The following is a 15,672-nucleotide window of genomic DNA, read 5'->3' as shown; positions in this document are numbered from 1 at the left end:
AGGGCAGGGGCCAGGGGAGGCAGAGCTTGGAGGCTTTGGGTAGTGCAGGAGGAAGGGGGTACCTGTGTGTTCCCAGGGCTCTGCAGACATGGGAGCTGCAGCCACATATTGTGGGATCAGCTGTGCTTAGAGACATGAAAGCTTCAGGGAGTGGAGACATCCTGCTCCTTTTCATTACCAGTTGCCCTCAGAATCGAGCTGGACATGTCTGATAAAGCCCTGGCCCAGCCCCAGCTGGGCACTGATGGCAGGGATGCTTGGACAATCCCAGGTGACACCTGAGGACCTGAGCTGGCCCAGGTGTGAGCCTCCAGCCCCAATTTTAGCCTCAGCTTCTTGGCACTTGAGACACCTTGAGTGAGACATTTCCAGGGAGCACTTCCAGTTCCATCATCCCAGAGTGGGCAGAGAGCCCTCCCAGCCTCCTGCCCACCTGTCTGCCCAGCTGCTCACCTGCCTGCCCCCTCCTCCCTTCAGGTGATACACCTGTAGCAAGCACTGGGCACTCCAATTCCCAAAGCAAGGGAACCTTTCCCTGTAGGATTTGCTTCCTTTGTGTACAAACCCTGCCTCAGGAGAGCAGTGTTTCTGCTGCCCAGGTGTGTTGTGAGGACCTGTGGTGCTTCTCCCAGTAAATCCCATCTCTCTCTTTCCTGTTCCCACCTGGCTGCCCCCCCAGATGCAGCCTGGCTTTTCGGGCGCAGGTTCAGCGACCGCTCCTCGCTGTCCTCGGAGGATCAGTCCCTCTGGAAATACCCTGGTTTGGTTCTCTTCAATTTTATTCTCTTTTTTTTTTTTTTCTGCCCTCTGGCCTTTTTCTGGACTAAAATACATCCACCAATTTTCCATCTTTCTGGCACGGGAACTAATGAATGTATCTGTCCTCACTGAGCCATGGCCACCTGCACTAACCCCAGGAAGAGTCTGGTGGGATGAAGAAGAATCTCAGCTGCAGCTCCCACGTGCTGCTGCGTGCAGTTTGGGAATCTGGGGGGTTGGACTCACTCCATTCTACCCCTGAGGTGGAGATGAAGGAGCCAGTGAGGCCAGGAGGAGGTGACAGCATTCCCTGCCCCATCCCACCTCCTTCCCTGCTGTCCCATCCCTCCCCAGAGGTGCTGTTGGTGCTGTGTTCCCTTAGAATCCCTCAAAAAGCTGAGCAGGGCCACTCCTAGGGAAAGCTGTCCCTGGAGCCCCAGTGCCCTGGGGATGGCACACAATCTCCAGGCCTTGGCTTCCTTTGGAAATCTCCCCTTCAGAGGGAGACAGAGCAGGTGGATGTGCCAGCCTCGAGCAGGGAGGGCTTTTCCTTGGGCAGGAAATTTAGGGAATGTTGGTAAAACGTGTCTGGGGGGAGGTGATGGGTCTGGGAAGCCAGGTCCCAGCCTCTGCTCCAGAGCTCATTGCAGGGTAAGTCTTAGAGAAGGAGAGCATGGAGGTGGGAAGTACTGAGTTGGGAAATGAGGAGTGGAATACCAGGAAAAAATGGGGAATCCTTAGGGAAAAAAGCATGGCCCAAGGGAAAAAGAAACCTGTAGCAAAACCCCATCACCCCAGTGAGTTACTCTGCAGTCACATCCCTGTGAACCCTTCACAGTGACATTCCCAAATTAAAATTGCAGCTCTGGAGCTGAATATAAATATCTTGCAGTAGAATATATGGTGTAAAATTCCAAGATCATGGATGGGCACTGTAGGGAGCAGGGAGCAGTGGGAAAGACTGGGGTTCACCTTGGGGCTGTGGAAACAGCCAAGTTGCCAAAATTACTCCTTCTTATTCCTTCTTCCACTGGAAATATGTCCCTGTGGATCTTTCAGTCCTGCCAGAGGAGCCCTGTGTGTCCAGCTGGGATTTTCCAGAGCAGGGACTGCTGGTTCTTCCATTCCCAAAGGAGCTTCCTCCTCCTCCATTTCTGAGCTTTCCTGTCTCTGCATCTCTTTAACCCATTTGTACATTAATTTCTTATGCACATAAGAAATCCTGAGCAATCCTGAACACCTTATCTCCTGCCAAAGGAGGATCATCTTGTATGGAACAGCAGCAAGGGGATGGAATAAAGCCAGCTGGGGATGGGGCTGCAGCCCTGGGATCCTGCTTCTCATGATGGAGGGGAGCATTCCCAAGGCTCCAGGCAGGTGAAGGGGCCTCCCCTGGCTCTGGGGGTGACCCTGGGGCCAGGTGTGGGGCACAGGCAGCTGCTCAGGGGTTGCTGGGCTCCACTTCCAGCCAGGTGTGACCACAGGGCTGGAGAGATCCCGGGGAGCTCTGAATTGAGGAACTGGTACTGGGGCTCCAAAGGACATTCCCATGTGGTTCCCCAAACCAAGGGGAATTGCCAACCAGAGAATATTTCTTGGGTTTAGGGTCTCTGATCAGTTGCAGTGGTCATGGAACAGGCTGGGAGCAGGTGAGGCCACACTGGGGCCAGAGTCACCAGTTCAGGCAGTGAGGAATCAGGGATGAATCCCAGAAAGTCTGGGTTGGGAGCGACCCCAAATCCCACCCAGTGCCACCCCTGCCATGGCAGGGACACCTCCCACTGTCCCCAGTGTCCAGCCTGGCCTTGGGCACTGCCAGGGATCCAGGGGCAGCCTCAGCTGCTCTGGGCACCCTGTGCCAGGGCCTGTCCACCCTGCCAGGGAACAATTCCTCATTGCCAAGATCCTCAACCACAGTATATTCAACCAAACAGGGAACTGCCCCTGGATCCCTGGCAGTGCCCAAGGCCAGGCTGGACACTGGGGCTGGAGCAGCCTGGCACAGTGGGAGGTGTCCCTGCCATGGCAGGGCTGGCAAGAGATGATCTTTGAGGTCCCTCCCAACCCAATCCCTGTGTGATTCCATGCTGCCAGGGCTCTGCCCCTGGTGCTGCCCCTGAACAGTGAATCAAGCAGAGCTGAGCTCTGGGAGCAGAGCTTCAGGTGCCAACATTGACCTGCTCACCTGGGCTCCTGCTTTGGGCTGTGCAGGTTCCACCCAGGCAGAAGGACTGGAGCCATGAGATGTCTGTGAGGGTGGAATGGCCCTGGAAGTGCCCAGTTCTTGGCTCTCCAGGAGCTGGGTGGTGGCTCCAGGTGGGATGAATCACGGAGCCGCTCTCTGCGTCAGGCAAGATGCTCAGATAAGGTGTTCAGAGGCACCTGCATCAGCAATGGTGGAGTTCTCCATGGGCTGGGCATTAATCCAGCATGTTCAGCACCAGCTTAAAGCTGCTTCTGCATTAAACAGGCCTTAACTGCTGGCACGAGGTGGGACAGTGCTGGTGGCACAGGGACAGGGGCATGGTGCTGCTGGGATAGTGTCCGTGGGACTGGGATGGTGGGATGGTGTCAGTGGGGTGGTGCTGCTGTGGTGGTGCCAGTGGGATGGGGATGGTGCCAGTGGGGTGATGCTGCTCTCATGGTGCCAGTGCTGGTGGAGCTCTGTGGGCTGGGCTGTGCCCTCGCTCTATCCTGGTGGAGCTCTATGGGCCAGGCTGGGCTATGCCCTCACTCTCTGCTGATGAAGCTCCGTGGGCTGAGCCAGGCCATGCCCTCGCTCTCTGCTCGTGAAGCTCCATGGGCTATGCTGTGCCCTAGCTCTGTCCTGGCGGAGCTCCGTGGGCCAGGCTGGGCCATGCCCTAGCTCTGTCCTGGCAGAGCTCCATAGGCTGGGCTGGGCTGTGCCCTCGCTCTGTCCTGACAGAGCTCCGCAGGCTGGGCTGGGCTGTGCCCTCACCCCGTCCTGACAGAGCTCCGCAGGCTGGGCTGGGCTGTGCCCTCGCTCTGTCCTGACAGAGCTCCGCAGGCTGGGCTGGGCTGTGCCCTCGCTCTGTCCTGACAGAGCTCCGCAGGCTGGGCTGGGCTGTGCCCTCGCACTGTCCTGACAGAGCTCCGCAGGCTGGGCTGGGCTGTGCCCTCGCTCTGTCCTGGCGGAGCTCCACGGGCTGGGCTGGGCTGTGCCCTCACCCCGTCCTGGTAGAGCTCCGCGGGCTGTGCCGTACCCTCACTGTCCCCCGTGTGTCGTTGCAGCTCCGGCCTTGCCCAGCACAGTCCGGCAGCGCCTGGTGGAGCCGCAGCACGGCCACGGATCGCAGAGGTTGGTAGAGAGTCTCGTGCCGGGGCAGCCAGAGGCGGGCCCCGTGGCCCCGCTGCGGGCGGGCCGAGTGTCCCTGCGCCGAATGCACAGCCTCACCTCCGGACAGTCCTTCGGCTCCGACCCGCCCGGCTCCAGCCCATCGCCTGCCTCCACCTCCTCCACCTCCTGCTCCTCATCCACCACCACCGCACCTGCTCCTGCTTGCCATGTCCACCCTATCTATTACCATCACACCACCTCTTATTTCCTCCAGATGGATTCCATCCCCGACCTGCCCCCTCCTGATGTCACCTCTGGAGTTCGCTGTCGCACTGGGAGCTTTGGGTATATTGCTGTTTCTTTTCTAGCTGCCTCCTGCCTGCCGTGCCTCGGAGCTGATGCTTGCTGGGGTTGCTCTTTCTCTCACCTTCCTCACGCCCTTTTCTTTTGGGCCTTTTTTTCTTGATTTATCCACTTTTGTTCCTTCTGCTGCTCTCCTGAGCCGCTGGAGCCTCTAAGGAGGATTCCGTGGGCCATCCCCACGCTCACGAGCTCAGTGGGGGCGTTCCTGAGGTGCTCTGCTGTTGTTTTACTGCAGCTGAGAAATGAGAATTCCCAGGTGCTCAGTGTTCCCTGAACAAGGGGATGTGAGGAGGTAATAGAGCTGATCACCAAACCTGATCTGATTTGAAGCATGGACCTCCATGGGCTCCTCACAAGTTAATTGCACAGGGAATATGATGGGTGGGGACCATGAGGTAGCAGCTGGAGAAGTCTGGGATGGTTTTCAGAGGTGCTAGGGTGGCAGTTCAGGAATGTGTTCTGGAGTGACTCCGCCTCTGGTCTGGTAGGGATGAGGAACAGGGTGTTTTGGCTAGGGAATGTCTGAGAAGGGAGTTGGAGCTACTCCTGTTGGCTTTAGCTTGGCTCCTTTCAGTTGGCTCTTTGGTCCATCCTAGGGACTAGTTATCCTCCATCCCTCAATGCCAGAGCTGTCCCAGTTCATGGTGCTGGTGACAGGGAGGCACAGGAATCCTGCCTGGTGCTCCAAGGGGGCCCTGACAGACTGACAGGAATGCTGTGTGTCCCAAGCACAGGGTCAGGCTCCTGGGGTGGCTTTCACCCAACTGAGATCCCAGACATCCTCATCCAACAGCGTCAGGGGTGCAGCCAGTCCCAAGGTGTTGTGTCCCTGTGGGATCCCCCTAGGGCACTGAGATGTGTGCTCGTGGCCTCAGCTGTGCCAGGCACTGGATGCAGGCAGTGGGGAGGCTGTGATGGACCAGAGAATCCTGTCCCTGCCAGGTCATTCCATCTCTGTTCCGTGCCTTCTCCATGGCAAAATTAAAACCAGTCTGCTGATCCTCAGTACTGGTGAGCAGACTGCTGGGAGAAGGCTGGAACTCTCTGGGTGAGGCAGAGGAGAGGGGAAGTGTCCTTCCATCATTTCTCCAGGCAGGGATACATTCCCAGTCACCACATCTTCACTCATCCCAGCACAATGTCTCATTATCCCCTTACCTGTGGGTCTCTCTGCCCTCAGGTGCTGGGATCTCTCCTGGCCTTGTTCACAGTCTCTGGTTGGGATGTTCCACCCCCTCCCTGCCCTGTGTGTTTCCAAGATGAGCAGCCCCAGGCACATTCTGGAGTCTGGAATAGCAAGGGGGAAATTCCTGCACCTGCTCCACAATGGAGAATTAAAGAGCAGCATCTCAGTTAATTCAGTAATGGTTGGTTGGGGATGATGAGAAGCAGTGTAATTAATTAACTCCTACCAGTGGGAGCTCAATTGCAGCTGTCCCAGTTGGACTGGTAAAAGCTGGGAATGCTGCTGGTCCCTGCTTCCATTGCCTCCCTGACTCTGCAGGAGGGAGTGCTCATCCTGGCAGCCTGGGGCTCATGTCCTATGTCCAAAACAGCTGTTTAAATGTGATTTACTTCCACTGAGCCCTGTGGCACATGGAATTCCTGCCCAGGACAAAGCCTGCGTCCCTATAGACCCCCTGAGAATGGCAGAGGGAAACAGGATCCAGTGTGGGGACCCAAGGAAGGGAAGGGGACAGTGCCAGAGGAGGGAATAAGTGGGGCCTGCCCTGGTCAGAGCCCAGCTGGTCACCCCTGGGTGCCAGCAGTAGTGCCCTGTCCCTGCTCCCGTGGCTGAGCCCAGCTGGTGATGCAGGAGAAGGGATGGAGTCAGAACCTCCCACCTGGGACTTGCTCCAGCTGCTCCTCAGCAGGCAGCTCCCCCACCTCATCATCCCTGCTCAGCCCAGCAGCAGAAATGAAGAACTGGTGCCCAAGGATGTGGGTTTGTGGTGTGCTGATAACTGTTTTATCCAGCTGCATCATTAGCAGACCCTGCTTTGATGCATCCCTAAAAGCGCCGCTGCCGGGCCGATGGATTGCTGCCCCTCCTTGATACCCCCGCTCCTGGAGGCCTTTCCTTACATCCCTCAGCCTCCACACTGGGGAGCCTCAGAAAGGCCCTCCAGGGAGTCACTGCAAGGAGCAGAGCAGAGCCCCAGAGAGTCCTGGCTCCCTTGGTAGGAGGAAAGTGCCACCCTGGCGCTGGGGGCTGCTGGAGCTCTTTAGCCTCTCGCACATCCAGCAGAGCCAAGGCTGGGCAGAGCTCACAGGAGAAACCTCTCCAAGGAGCTGCCCCCAAGGAGCGAGGCTGGGGATCGCTGTCTCCGGAGTCCTGCTGGGGTTATCCTGGCAGGGAGCCTCTCCCTCAAATCCTCACTCTCTGCTTCTCTTTTGCAATTGGCTTCAGAGGATCCGGCGCCAATAAGGTCAGAGCGGTTCCGGGCCGGAGGCGGCTGCGGGATCGGGGGGTCCCCGGGGGGAGAGGGGCTGGAGGGGCTGTGTGTGCGCAGGGGTTTCTGCTGCCAGTGCCTGCCTCAGGTGGATAAAACCCACGGAGATGGGAGCGTATCACCAAATGCCCATGCCCAGGCCCTTCTCCAGCCAGGAAGGGAGGCGGCAGCCAAAGCTCAGGGAAGGGAGAGAGTCAGGAATCCAGGGAAATGAGTAATTCACAGCTCTTGCAGGGTGGAAGGGAGGAAGCTGCTGTTGGGTGTGCGTTGAGGCTGTGCCAAGCTCAGCCCCACAGCAAATTCGGGACTTTGCCTTAAGAAAAGCCTTGGTCCCTGGTGCCACGGGCACGGAGCCCGGCAGTTGAGGGTGCTCCGAGAGCCAGACACAGAGGGGTGAGGCAGCCAGGGCTCTGTGGCTGCTGGAGCACACCCAGTGCAGCTCCTGGGCCATGCTGGGCTGGACCCGAGTGGGAACACCCAGAGAAATCCCTCATGAGCTGCAGGGCTGGGGAAAAACAGGTGTTTGTTCTCCATCCTCCTGCTGCTCCTCCCCTGCTCCTCCTCCACTCCCAGGCTTCCTGTACTCCAGGCTTTCCTTATTCCATGCTTTGCTCTCTGCTTCTTTTGTTCACCATCCCCATCTCTCCTCACCCTCCCTCCCTCCCAGCTCGGGTGGATCCTGGTGGGGTGGGAGGGAGCCAGGAGGAAGCAGATCCATCCTGCCTTAGGCAGGGTCACTCTCTGGAGGTGCTGGAGTGCCTGGATCCATGGATCAGAGCAGGGAGCACTGCTGGCATGGAGGAAGGCTCGGGCTCCCAGGTATTTCCCTGTCCAGTTGCTGCTCTGTGGTTTCCAGGAGGGATGAGCTGTCAGGGGCTCCTGCTGCTCTGCAGAAACACTTCCTCTGATCCCTTCCTGGGATCTCATCAAGGCCAGCCTGTCCTGGGATAGCTTTTCCTCTTGAAAGTGTGCTGGAACAGTTCAGGAGCATAATCCTCATCTGGGATGATGGAAGTATGCTGGGAAGGCTCTTTCCTCCCTGTTGTCCTGGCATGGACTCAGGAGTGTCCACTCCCCTTGCTGCCTCTGACCTAGCCAGTGTGATCCCAGAATTCTGTCCCTGCTGTTGTTCACTTCCTTGTGAGAATCACCAGGGAAAGGCCCATTTGGGGCTGAAGAAAATCACAGAAGTTCCTGGCTGCTGATGTTCAGCTCCCAGATTCAGCCTGTGAGTGCCCCAGTAGGAATGCAGGAGGTCCCTGTGCCCTGTGCCAGGTGTCCCTTGGATTGTCCCTGCTGTGGTGGGTGTGTCCCGTGTGCCAGGATGTCCCCAGAGCCTGGCACAGCAGGGTGGGCACTGCTGCTGCTCTCGTGGGTGCTGCTGTCACCAGCTCCTCCCCGTGTCCTTCAGGAATATTTTCCTGACTTACAGCTGGAGAGATTGTGTATGAGCAGAGTAGGAATATTTGGGAATTGTGTGCTCTTGGGCATCATCTCCTTCAGCCGCCCCGGATGAGCCCAGAGGGATGAACTGGGGCTCCCAGGAGGTGGAACCTTTGTGGTGCACCCACTCCAGGGTGAGGATCCCAGAGAACAGCCATGCCAGGAGCGGGGACACGGACCCTGTGCTGCAGCCAGAGCGGTCCCAGGAGGTGACACGGTGGCCATGGTGTCACCGAGGCCCTGCCCAGCTCTTGCAGTGTGGGACCAGCTGTCCTGGGATGAGGTTCCCACTCTGCTCTCTGGGCAGAAGATCCTCCTGGAGCAGAGCATGGCTTTCTGTCTGCTGTCGTCCTTTGCTGCACCCGCTGCCAGCACTGCAGGGCTGCTTTGGTCCCTGCTGCATTGAAACCTGGCAGGTCTGCAGGAGAGGGAGCAGCTCTCGAGCCCAGCAAGGAACACTCACCCTCTTCACACATCCTTGAAGTCTCCTCAGTTGGAAGAAAATCCATTTTCTCCTGTATCTGCTGCCCTCTTGCTGTTTGAAAGGGTTTCTATCACAGACCCTGACCCGGATCTCTGCTGTGGGATTATGGCAGCCAGAAGGGACGGGCTGGATTTTCTGGAGAAGATTCCTTGGTGGAGCTGGGGCACTGCCTGTGAAGGGACCGGGTGTTGCTGTGCCCCCATCCCCAGCCAGGGCATGTGGGGTCCCTTGGGGCTCTCCCACCCCCTCCATGAGTCCAGAGTGGGCCCTGCATTCCTGCCAGGATCTGATCCTGCCTGGCCCTGACCCTGGCTCTGCCCAGCACCATTCCCGTGCCAATGTTCTGCCCCACAGCCTGGCTCCTTCTCCAGCCCTGCTGGGGCCCAGCGCCGGCCGCTCCCGGCCTTGGGCTGGTGCCAGCCCCTGCAGCCAAAGGCTGCTTTGTTCTCCTGGAAAGGGGCACCACCTTCCAGGGATTTGTGGAGGACATAAACCTCTGGAACTGGGTGTTCTCAGCAAGGGCTCAGCATGTGCAGGTGAGGGCTTCTGCCACCTTCCCTGGGAGAGGAGTGTCCAGGCAAGGAGTTCCAGCAGAAATTCCCCTTTGCAGGTGTGGTAAGCCACGAGTAGAAACATTTGGGAATGGCAGGAGATTCCTGAATTCCTTGAAGGAGCTGGAGGCTGTGATGGCAGTGACATTGTGTCAGCAGACACTGGCAGCATCCTGAGGTGTCCCAGCCCAGGGGTGTAGGTGTGTCCCCGTTTTGGGGGTCAGCTCCAACACCCCGAGTTCAGCCCCACTGTGTTCTGTGGCTGCTGCTGCTCCCCAGTTACCCCAGTTATCCCAGTTAGTTACCCCAGTTATTCCAGTAACCCCAGTGACAGCCGTGGGCCACCAGCCGTGACAGTGACCTTCTGCAGTATCTGCTGGTGGCCCTGGGAGCTCAGTGGCTACACAGGTGTGATGATGGCACTTGTGTCCCTTGGAGGGGCTCCAGCTGCCCACTCAGAATCCCCTGGGATCTCACACCACTGCACTGTTTCCTTCTCCCAGCGGCTCACCCGGGATGTGGCTCAGACATCAGCAGGGCTGGGCTCCAGACAAGGACAAGGACAATGCCAGCAGTGCCCAGGGCTCTTTGCTGCTGGGTAAGAGGAGAGCTGAGGTGTTCTGCACAGCTGGGCTAGCCCAGTAAATCCAGGATTGAATACCAGCCACCCACAGGATCGCTTTTCCTCTCTGTGTTCCCTGGAGCTGCTGAGCGAGGGCCCAGCTCTATTCCGTGGGTTCTGTTAAAGGAATGCTCTTGTTCCAGCACGAGGAGAAGGTTCTGGGCTGTCCCAGCACAGAATTCAGCGTGTGCCAGCACTTTGTGGAGAGCATGAGGAGTGCCTTCCTCAGAGGCCAGGACTGGGACCAGCACTGGGAAATGTCAACAGAGACTCAGGGATCCAGGGCAGCCCCAGGCCCTGGCAGTGACACAGAGCTGGAGCCGTGGCACACCCTGCAGGGAAGGGATGGAGCATCCAGAGGTACCTGGGCAGGCTGGAGAGCTGGGACTGTGCCAGCCTCGTGCAGCTCAGCAGGACCAAGGGCAAGGGCCTGCAGCTGGCTGGGGGCAATCCCAGCACAAACACAGCCTGGGGAGAATGGACTGGGAGCAGCCCTGGGAGAAGAAGCTGGGGATTGGTGGGAGAAGCTCTCCAGGCCCTGGCCACGAGCACTGGGACCTGAAATTCCTGTGCCCTGGGCTGATCCCATAGGGTGGGCAGCAGGAAAGGGACTGGGATTGTGTCCCTGTGCCCCACAGGTGAGAGCACACCTGCAGAGCTGCCCCAGCCCTGGGCCCAGCCCAGGGAGGAGCTGGAGCTGCTGCAGAGAGCCCAGAGGAGGCTCCAGGATGGGCAGAGGGCTGGAGCAGCTCTGCTGGGAGGAAAGGCTGGCACAGCTGGCATTGCTCACCTGCACAGGAGAAGCTTTGGGCTGAGCTCAGGGTGGCCTTGCAGGGCCTGGAGGAGCCCCAGGAAAGCTGGGGAGAGACAATTCCCAGGGGATGCAGGGACAGCAGCCAGGGAATGGCTCCCAGTGCCAGAGGGCAGGGCTGGGTGGGATCTTGGCAATGAGGAATTGTTCCCTGGCAGGGTGGACAGGGGCTGGGCTGGAATTCCCAGAGCAGCTGGGGCTGGGAGCAGCCTGGAACAGTGGGAGGTGTCCCTGCCATGGCAGGGGTGGCACTGGGTGGTCCTCCCGGTTCCTTCTCACCCAAACCATTCCGGGATTCCTGAACATCTCTGCAGTTCTGCCTCGATGTCTCCAGCTCTATTGAGGAGGTTTTCCCTTGTCTTGCCGGTCTCTTTGGCTTCCTCCAGGCCAATGGTGATGGTGGTATTTTAGGAGATGATCTGGGGGCTCTGTGCAGTGCCAGGTGGGTTTGGTGACCCATGTGCAGGGGTCTGTGCCAGGAGCAGAGATCAGGGGCCTCCAGGGCGAGGGACAGGTCAGCACCTCCCATCTCTTCCCACCCCCTCTCGCTTCTCTTCACCTCGCTCCTTTTGTTTCCATTTGCCTCCCATTCCACTGCTCCCTCCTGTGCATGGGCAGGGCCGGGGACCCTCACCCATCCCACTGCCCGGGGGGCAGCTCCGCCCGTGCCCTGGGGTCTGTGGGCAGCACCGGAGCCCCTGGCCCAGCACCTGCGCAGGGGTCCCGGGGAGGGGGGCCAGCAGCATCCAGCCGGGAGGAGCGAGCTGTGACTTGTCATTTCCCTCGTCCTCCTGCCTCCCACTCTCCAGAGGGGCTCCCGGAGCCCCGTTGGCCATCACTGGTAGGCACAGGCCGGGCACAAACCACGTGCAGCGGCGGGGCTGGGCATGGCTTCGTGTGGGCATGGCCAAGCTCTAATTCCTCCCGCCAGGATTAGAGCTTGGCACCGGCTGAGCCGGGCTCGGGGCAGGGGTGGGGGGCCCGGGGGGCGCGGGTGCACACACGGATGTGGCAAGGGCTGAGGGACCCTCGGGGAATCTGGGGGGACACTGGGCTTGGGGCCAGCTGGGATCCATGGGGAGGGATGGAACGCTTCACAGACGGAGGGATCCCCTGAGATCCATGGGGAGGGATGGATCCCATCACAGACAGAGGGATCCCCTGAGATCCATGGGGAGGGATGGATCCCTTAACAGACTGAGGGATCCCCTGAGATCTGTGGGGAGGGATGCAAACCATCCCAGACTGAGGGATCCCTTGAGATCTGTGGGGAGGGATGCAAACCATCCCAGACTGAGGGATCCCTTGAGATCTGTGGGGAGGGATGCAAACCATCACAGACTGAGGGATCCCCCTGGGATCTGTGGGGAGGGATGGATCCCATCCCAGACTGAGGGATCCCCTGAGCTCCATGGGGAGGGATGGAAACCATCACAGACTGAGGGATCCCCCTGGGATCTGTGGGGAGGGATGGATCCCTTCCCAGACTGAGGGATCCCCTGAGATCCATGGGGAGGGATGGATCCCTTCCCAGACTGAGGGATCCCCTGAGATCCATGGGGAGGGATGGATCCCTTCCCGGTTCTGTGTCCTTGCTCCCTCCAGCTGCTCGGGGTGAGCCCCTGGCCCGGGGATCCCCAACCCTGGGGCACAGAGATGGGCAGAGCCGGGGCCGGGTGGGCAGGGGCTCGGTGCCAGCCTCTCTCGGGGTCATTGGGATCCCCTCAGCCGCTGCTGCCATCCGTGTGTGCGGGGCCGGGCCGGGCCGGGCCGGCACTGACCCCTCTCTCTCGGCGCTCTCCACCGCAGAGATTTAACTCGCTGCGACTCCGACTCCTCCATCCCGCACCTGAGCGACCACCAGCGTATCCCCAGCTCGGCGCCCAAGCTGCTGGCTGCCCGGCCCACGCTGCTGACCAGGTCCATGGAGGAGGCTGTCCCCGGGCCCCCGGGCCCCGGCGCGCCCACGCCCAACGGCGGCAGCCGGCACGGGGAGCCCTCCGCCCTGGCGGCTTTGCAGGAGCGGCTGCCCGAGAGCCCCATGGTGATGAAGAAGATGATGACGGTGAACCACGGCATGGAGAAGTCCTCCAGCCTGGGGGAGATCAGCCACCCGACGGCCGGCAAGCCCAGCCACTCGGATTCGTCCCGGTCGCACAGCCCCAGCTCCACCGACCCCGACACCCCCTCCCCCATCTCTGACTGCCGGCCCAGCGGCGCCAGGAACACCCGCATCCCGCAGCTGGCCGCCAAGAAGAGTCCGGGGGACGAGGACAGCAGCCTGACGGGCGACGAGGTTGACCTCGGCCAGAGCAAGAAAAAGTTCCCCCTAAAGATCTTCAAGAAGCCCAAGAAGTAGGGGGGGAGACCCCCGGACGCGTCCCGCCGGGCCCGGGGCCGGCCGTGCACCGGGAACGCAGCGCGGCCCCGGCACCCCCCGCACCCCGAGTCACCCCGGCGCCGGCACGGGAGGAGCTATTTAAACTTATTTATTTCCTCATCTCCGAGACGAGAAGCGCGATGCCGCCGGCTCCCCGCGAGAAGAGCCGCCCCTGCCCTCCCTCCGACTGCTGCGGTCCTGGCTTTGCTGTGCATGGCTTCCAGTTACTCCTGCTCTGCTCAGCCACGCGGCCTTTGGGTTTGGTTTCAATGTGTTTTTTTTTTTCTTTTTTTAATTTTATTTTTTATTGTTGTTATTAATTTGTTTTCCTGCCTCCTCCGACTTTTGCACAGGCTGAGGGCGGGCCGGGGCGGCGCCGGCCGCTCCGCGCTGCCCCCGGGGTGACTCCGGTCGCAGCGGTTCTCCCTCATTTCTCCGAGTCACTTTCCCAGCCCGGCCCCTCGGCTGCCTGGGAAGGGGATCGCCTCCGAGCAGCTCTCGCTGCGCAGGAGCAGGGGAGGACTCTGCTCTTGCCGGTACTTGTGTGCTCCCGGTGCCCACGGCCACAGGGGGCCAGGGGATGGGGCTGTCCCCGCACCGCTCTGCCCGGTGCTTGGGAAGGTCGGGACACGGGGCGGGAGGGGCCCATGCCTGTCCCCGGCTGTACTTCCCCGGGCACCGGGGTGCCCTGCTCTGCTCCGAACCCGCCGTGCCTGGGACCCGGCTCAGGGCCCTGGTGACAGGGACAGTGAGGGAAGGGCCCTTGTGACAGGGACAGTGAGGGAAGGGCCCTGGTGACAGGGACAGTGAGGGAAGGGCCCTTGTGACAGGGACAGTGAGGGAAGGGCCCTTGTGACAGGGACAGTGAGGGAAGGGCCCTGCTGATAGGGACAGTGAGGGAAGGGCTCTGCTGACAGGGACAGTGAGGGAAAGGCCCTGCTGACAGGGACAGTGAGGGGAAGGCCATCCTGAGGGGTGTAGGTGCAGAGCCCAGTCCAGCCGCCACATCCACACGGAGTGGAGAGGGCTCCCAGGAGCAGGTCCCCTGTCCCTTGTTCCCTGTCGTGGCTGGGTAGGGCCAGAGGGAGGGACCAGGACACAGCGGGGCTCTCCAGGGCAGGGGACAGGCTGTGCCTGGGGGGAGGACCATGACAGAGTCCTCCCCTAGAGGAGGCCGGGTGCTGGGGGCTCTGTGCCCCCCCCTGAGGACACAGGAGGCTCACACAGGCAGTGTCCCCCTTGCCCTGAGGCCACACACCGGGGTATCCCTGGCTGTGCCAGCCTGACCTGGGGCTCATTCCATCCTGAGCTGCTCCTAGGGGCTCTCCTGTCCTCCTTCATTGTGGGTCACATCCTGCTGCTCACAGCCCCTGGCTCACCTCGGCGTGGCCCCAGCACAGCCCCAGCCACTGTGGAGTCCCTACAGAGGGTAGCAGCTGTGGCTGCGTTCCAGTCCCTGCGAGGGCTGAGCCTGTTCTGAGGGATGAGCCCTGCCCCATCCCTTGCTCCCCTTTCCCAGCTCCTCCAGGAGCATCCCCCTGCCCTGGGGCTGCCAGGGGAGCCCCCAAGCCCCTTCCCACCTGATTCGAGGCGGCTCCCTGGCACCACATGACCCCCTAGCCGGGGGTCCCTGTCCTCAGCACCCCCTCCATCCCCAGACCATCGTCCCACACATCCTTGGGGGTGGGCAGGGGGCTGCTCCTGCCAAGGCAGAGGAGAATGCACGATGGGGGGAGGAGGAGGAAGAGGAGGCTGAGAGCCCCTGGGGCCTTGCTTTATGCCAGAGTAATATATTTGTGTCTTGACAATTCAGGAAGGGCTACAAAGGTGTTTTTTGTTCCGTAGGCAGGAGTTAAACGATTTCACTGTTGCTTTGGGATAAGTAAAAAATTCCTCTCAATGACTTTAAGTGCCTGCATTTCCCTGGGGATGGGGGGACGTGCTCGGCCCCACAACAGGGCTGCTGCCTGGGCACCCCGATTCTGTGGGCACCCCAGTTTGTGGGCACCCCGATTCATGGGCACCCCAGTCCATAGGCACCCTGATTTGTGGGCACTCCAATGCCGTGGGCACCCCGATTTATGGGCACTCCAGTTCATGGGCATCCTGATTCTGTGGGCACCCCAATTTATGGGTACCCCGATCTGTGGGCACCGTGATTTGTGGGCACCCTGATTTATTGGCACCCCGACTTGTGGGCATCCCAATTTATGGGTACCCCGATCTGTGGGCACCCTGATTTGTGGGCTCCCCGATTTATTGGCACCCTGATTTGTGGGCACCCTGCAGGGTGTCTCCCAGGCAGGGCCCCGGGGAGCGGGGCCAGCAGGGTCGGGGCCAGAGCTGCTTGTGGTGGCAGAGACCTGTGGATGCTTCTGGAGAAGGGGTTGGGGATCCACCAAACGGCAACTGTTGACACATCTGCCAACTCTTGATTTAAGGTGGTTTTTGTTTTTTGTCATTTCATAAAACTTTTCAATCCAATAAAGCATGTAGTCTATTTTACGA

General features: G+C 60.1%; 1 protein-coding gene across 8 annotated transcripts in view; it reads left to right on the top strand.

Annotated features, from left to right (window-relative positions):
- Positions 1-15,672, top strand: part of STIM1 (stromal interaction molecule 1) — a 72,892-nt gene extending 57,220 nt beyond the window's left edge. For 5 of the 8 annotated variants that reach the window (XM_050971354.1, XM_050971260.1, XM_050971300.1 and 2 more), the window contains 3 exons: positions 680-760; positions 4,012-4,402; positions 12,594-15,672. In XM_050971354.1, coding sequence (XP_050827311.1) covers positions 680-760; positions 4,012-4,402; positions 12,594-13,143 — 1,022 coding nt within the window. In that variant the 3' untranslated portion in view covers positions 13,144-15,672. The remainder of the gene's footprint in view (positions 1-679; positions 761-4,011; positions 4,403-12,593) is intronic. The other 3 variants (XM_050971491.1, XM_050971385.1, XM_050971512.1) reach the window with 3 other exon arrangements.

Source organism: Serinus canaria, chromosome 1, assembly GCF_022539315.1.
Source record: "Serinus canaria isolate serCan28SL12 chromosome 1, serCan2020, whole genome shotgun sequence".
Classification (NCBI taxonomy): Eukaryota; Metazoa; Chordata; class Aves; order Passeriformes; family Fringillidae; genus Serinus; species Serinus canaria.
The sequence above is the reverse complement of the archived record's forward strand: the minus strand, read 5'-3'. Positions and strand labels throughout refer to the sequence as shown.